This window comes from Peromyscus eremicus, chromosome 7 (assembly GCF_949786415.1).
Source record: "Peromyscus eremicus chromosome 7, PerEre_H2_v1, whole genome shotgun sequence".
NCBI lineage: Eukaryota > Metazoa > Chordata > Mammalia > Rodentia > Cricetidae > Peromyscus > Peromyscus eremicus.
In genome coordinates, this window is record NC_081422.1 from 92032784 (window position 1) to 92038783 (window position 6000).

General features: G+C 39.6%; 1 protein-coding gene across 1 annotated transcript in view; it reads right to left on the reverse strand.

Annotated features, from left to right (window-relative positions):
• Clstn2 (calsyntenin 2) overlaps window positions 1-3431 on the reverse strand; it is a 355228-nt gene extending 351797 nt beyond the window's left edge. The window contains exons 1-2 of the mRNA XM_059269076.1: window positions 3374-3431; window positions 3166-3288 (exon numbers count right to left, since the gene is read on the reverse strand). Of these exons, the coding sequence (XP_059125059.1) occupies window positions 3166-3288; window positions 3374-3431 (181 nt within the window). The remainder of the gene's footprint in view (window positions 1-3165; window positions 3289-3373) is intronic.
• Between the last annotated feature and the right edge of the window lie 2569 nt (window positions 3432-6000).

The window sequence follows — 6000 nt, forward strand, 5'->3', positions numbered from 1 at the left end:
TGCATAATAATTTTAACAAGTAATAGAAATATGACTGAAATGCTAATGGTCTCTAGCGGTGGGAAGACGTACCCTTTATGCTTTTTTGTGTGTACTTCACAGGACTTCCCATGTTTTTCTATAGTAAATGCTTCTCCTTTTATTGAAATGAACATTGCTTATAATAGCATATAATTCTAAGTTACTTTCTAACAGAATTTTTATGGAAGATTCTTCTTTTTTTTTTTCTAAAAATCCTAAAAGGTAGGAGGACATAAGAGAAATAAAGTAAAAAACAATGATTTAAAGGGAATGATCTTTCACAGAGCATAGCTCAGTTCACCCACTCAAAGGGAAGGAATGGTATAGGGAGAAGGTAGGAAAAGTGATCCTTAATTCCGGAGTACTTGATAAGGGGGACCAAATCTCCAGTTGATGTGGAGGGTGATGAAGCTGGCAGGTATAAATTTTTCAATTTTATGAGAATGATAGGGATCTGAAATAAATCTTCAGTATTTTCTTTTTAAGATAAATGTTTTAAAATAAATACCCGTAGCTGGATGGATGGCTAGTGTCTGTGTCCTGTCTTACAGCTAGCCATAAATAATACTAAGAAAAATAGCTTTGACCATAGTAAAAAGCACCTTTATTTTTTACTCTTAAGAGCTTGGCAGATTATATTTTTGATGCATTAAGCCAGATTTTTTTTAAGGCAGCTGCAAAAATAACAGGTGGAGTATAGAAATTGTCTCTGGTTGGAAATAGCTACTCAGGGCTTGGCTGAGAGGCAAGTCTTAGTTTCAAAACATGCCTGAACAACTGTGAGAGCAAGTCTGGTAAAATACAAATTCAAGTTTAAGGCACTTGATGAGGCTTCAGCTTAAGAAATTTTCTGATGAATCCTCAGATGAATTTTTTTTTAGTTGTCTGTCAGCCCTAATAAATGAGGAATCTGCTGTGCATATAAACTCTCAAATGTAAGATTTGCTTGGATTTAAATTTCTCTTTATTGTGCCCTCTCGGTTTGAGAGTGGTCACTTTGCTGTAGACTTCAGTTCTTTGCTCATAACCAGACAAAAAGAAGGTTCCATTAGGGGTAGGAATAACAAATAATCGGACACATTACTCTCCTTTGAACTCCTCAGCCTCCCAGCACCACAATGACTGAAGGGCACTCTGTTACTTCCTGGGAATTGGCCAGCAGTTCACTCTGTTATGCTTGAAAGAGAGGTCAGCCACCAGACAGGGAGGGGAAAGACTAAGCATACACTGTGAGATGAAGGGCTGGGAGGGAGCTGGGGTTCACACATGGATGAAAGAGGCAGCCAACTGAGTGTTAGAATACAGATTTATGATCCGAGCACTCAAATGGCTATGGCCAGAGACCACAGGTTTGAGGACAGCCTGGACTCTATACTGAATTTCAGGCCAGCCCAGATAGACGTTGCTTCCAGAGAATGAAGGGAGGGAGGGAGGGACTCAGTTCTCTCTCTATCTGAGATCTGATTCATTGAGATTAATCAGAATCTTGCATTTTATGATCAATCTACCAGTTTCTAAATGTCTATTTTTAAAGCATATGTTGAAAGCCAAACCAAACATTTCCATGACCCAAACATAGTTTTTACTGGTATTTGCTTCAAAAATCTTATTTCGAAGCACTGCTAAAGGTGTTGGTTAACCTCACTGCCATATTACTTATGTCCAGAAGAGTGTGAGGCAGATTATTTCTAAGCTGCCAAAGAAGGGTAGGGGTGGAACTCCATCCTTTGTAGAAAAAAATGACATGAGAGTTGTTCTTCAAAGTGTCATTTGCTTGGAGGACATTTGGAAGATGTTTGAAGATTCCCCAACCTTAACCATCCCAGAAATCACAGTTAGGTGCCCTTGGTAGTTATCATTCTATATAAAATAAAGATAAAGCCTTGTGAGAGTCTTTCCCCCTCTGTAAGAATGCTTATGGGCTTACCTTCACATAACACTGAGTTTAACCCAGCCCATCACTCCTGCCATCATAATCTTCTGTAATGAATAAAAGGCCTTCACAGAACATCTCTCTTTAAAGTGTGAAAGAGTCATTTTTTTTTCTGCCCAAGTAGCTCATAATGTAGCAGACAAACTGTCAGAAGAAATAGACTTTAGCATGGTGAAAACTCCTGCCTGGCACCCATCGATCATAAAGCAATCTTCTAGAGGTCTTGAAAACCTTCATTAAATTTCCTGTCTATCTCTTGACAGTTATAAAATGTTAACAATATTCCTCGAGATTCAGGCATCCTCAGACATTCTTTGTCTAAGGCCTCCTACCCAAGCCATTGCCCAATTCCTTGTCTTTACCCAAATCCATGGAACAGATGATAGTGTAGTATCCTATACACACTTTCTGCAGTAGGACTTTTTCAGGAGGTCAGGGTGAGAGCAGTAATGGCCTTGAAGACAGTGAGAAACCTTTCTAGCCAAAAGACACAAAGGGCATCTGCCTTTAGATTCCTCCTCTAAAAGCCACACTCATGATGAAGCTCAGGGGCACGATCTCATCTGGCCTTTAGTAAGTATTTTTGGATATTTTTTATTTCCCCCTTTCTTGCCAATCTATCAAGATACAAGTCCCCATGTGGTATGTAGGTGGTGGAGACAGTAGTTGCCACATTTTATGATGTCTATGGACCATCTCTCTAGGAGCAAAATTCCCCCAAGGAGTTTCACTAGTCCATCTCCTCCAACTCCACAGGTCAGTTCAGCAATTTATCACCTCTTAAAAGAAGGAAAATTGGCACGTGGCACGTGTTTTTAATCTTAGCATTTGGAGGGCAGAGACAGAGGGAGATTAATCTCTGTGAGTTCAAGGCCAGCCTGGTCTACGTAGCAAGTTCCTGGATAGTCAGAGATACATAGAGACCTTGTCTCAAAAACGAAACAAATCAAAACCACCAAAACAACAAAAACAAACACACAAAAAAGGAACATGTGTCTTCCACTGGAATAAATGTGAAGGAGAATAACCATAAAGAGACAAAGAGTCCACATTAGCAATGAGAAGATACACACAGCATGAAAAGCACAGGCCGTCTGCACACAGGGTGGCAACAGTAGCTTTTAGATCCTAACTGGGCGTAGTAGAGGTTTCACATCAGAGGCCTCCAGAGCAAGCCCAGCCCAAGCACACTAAGAAATCAGTCATCTTACCTGCAAAAGGCACTGGGGCATCTTTATCCAGGGCTACCAGTGGAGGGTCCAAAATGACTGTGTCATTGTTCTCAGTTATGACTCCATGGTAGGATGTCTCGATCCATGGCTTGTGTTTGTTTACTAGAAAGTAACACAAAAAGATCATCATCATCATTTCTCTATCAATGTTTCATATTTGCCCCATCATAGAATCACATCCAGCTACCTAGGTCATAAAACACATTAGCCCACTTGATAGGTAGAAAAGCTTCAGAGTTGTGCATTGACCTCCTAGTGATTCACCCAGGCCCACATAAGGTAAGGGGTAACATCACTATAGATGGATATTATTAAGAGTTAAAACTTCTAATGTTACCTAGTAACAGGTGATTCTGAATTAAAATCTGTTATCAGTCAACAAACCAGCAGATTATATTGTGTGTGCTGGGAATTCTGACCTCAACTTAACTGGATCCATCCATAGATGCCACTAGTAGGTTAACACACATGCATAGATAAAACATATATGCACAAGTCCCAATATATAGGTCAATATGCAACAAACACTGAGTGTTTTCCAGTCATTTAAAGACTGGTCAACTGGTGTAAGTTATACATCAATTAAAATTGCTCTTCAATAAATTGACCAGCTCAAATCATGCATCATCTAATGAACAACTGATATACTTAAACATATATCTAAAATGACACAGATTTAATGTCAGTACACCTAAAAAGTAGGTTGCAGTGCTGATCTCCATTACCTCAATATTTGTCTGTATTTAGAAAGAAATCTTTACAGTGGTAATCTATTTAAAATGGGGCTACTGGGGTAGATCCTCAATGATCATGACTGGTGTATTAAAAGGGACATTTTCATGCAGAGACAGCCAAGCATGCAAGAAACACACCATGGAAGATTGGAGCTGGCCTGGGGAAATAACTCCTTTGGTAAAGTGCTTACTGAATAAGCATTAAGACCTATTTGATGCCCAGCTCTTAGGCAAAATGCTAGGCATGGAGGCCAATGCTTATAATCCCAGAGCTAGGGAGGTAGAGACAGGTGGATTCCTGGGACTTGCTGGACACTCAACCTATAATCGAGTACCACATCCTAATGAAAGACCTTGGCAAATAAAAAATAAAATAAAATAACAAGATGGGCAGTTCCTGAGGGATGACATTCAAGCTTGAACACTGACTTCCTCTTATAGGAGACATGTACAAGCACCATGAAAACACACACACACACACACACACACACACACACGAGTTGTGCTTCTACTAGCCACTAGGTACTGTCTAGGATGGGAACTTCAACCTGATCATTCCCCAGAGTACAGATGTACAGATGAAACATGATCTTACAACACCTTTATTTTAGATGTCAAGCATCTAAAAGTGTGACACAGTACATATCCATTTTCTAAAGGTATTTAGTTTATGGCACTGTGTAGGAACACTACCAAGCAATTGCAATACACTAACAAGGACCAACAATGGCTAGAAGCTTGAGATAAGATGTGACAAGATTTTGTATGTTCACATGTAGACATCTCTGGTGAATACCCAACTTCTGCCATTCATCTCTTTGGTAAGTGTTGCTTAATTTTTGTTCTGGTTCCCTATGATGCCATTTAGATATCTATACAGGTATTTTAGCTCATCTCCCAAGAAAAGACCCTACCCTCTCCACTCAACACTCCACATAAGCATCAAGAGTCGTCTTTCAATTGTGAACTCCTTGGTTTCTTTTAAATCCCCAACATATATCTTCAGGACAAAGGAGACAAAGCAGATATTTTAAAAAGCAAAATAACATATTAAACTAATGTGACCAACCCTCACACTCTACTCCAAAGAGTCAAAATTGTGGTTATATATGTTCCTCACAGCAACCCATGAAATAGGGGTGATCCTTGTAAAAATGGTAAAGAAAAAGGCTTCTACAAAGAGTGACATCTCAAGAGGACTACATGTTTATGTTTCATAATGGGCAAGAAAAATAAAACTTTTAGCACCTCACCATATACCAAAAATATTTACAAACACAAAAATACATACATTATTTCATGCATATAACACTTGTATTGCAGAACACTGTCTTCATAGCATAACAACCATAACCATCTAAATGAAAGCATCTGCAGCTACCCTTAAGAGTTCCTCATGTTGGGTCTATTGAGGTTGCCTAATAGGAGGTATGTCATTAGAAGATTACTGTTCCCTCATATAACCCCTCTCAGTGGCATGTAATTCTGCCCTAGGTGCATGTGATCTCCAAAGGTACTACAGTAGAGAATGGAAGACTAAATGAAGGTGATATTTCATCTATGCAACCATGGCAAAGTCTTCATCTGTGTTGAGGTGAGACTTTTTTGGTGACATGATGGTTTCACTTACGCTGCTGCAAGTAAGCTCAATAAATCCATTAGTTCACCAGGTTAGATTTGATTGGAATCTTTACTTTGACCTGTCATTGGTACCCCACCTAGGGTGAGCAGGTGTTTGTTCACAGCTCCTCAGCAGAAGTTCATAGAATGCCACATTACTGTAATGGATTATACAAAACTTTCAGTAGCCATGGAAAGTCAAGGGCTTAGAAAATTGAGATTAACTCTGTTGCCCCTTCCCTTTTCCAATCCATCATCCATTAAAAGTTCTTTTAAGAGCTGTCCTGGGATTGGTGGAGAACCACACCCTGAATCACCACCATCTTCTTTCTCACCCATTCTCCAGCAGTCACAAACCAACTGAGTGGCAGTCTGCTGGAGCAGGGATTTATAAATGGCCAGCTAGTCTCAAGTCTGAGCCCCTGAGATCCACTTTTGCTGACTGAATCCTGCTCAGAGC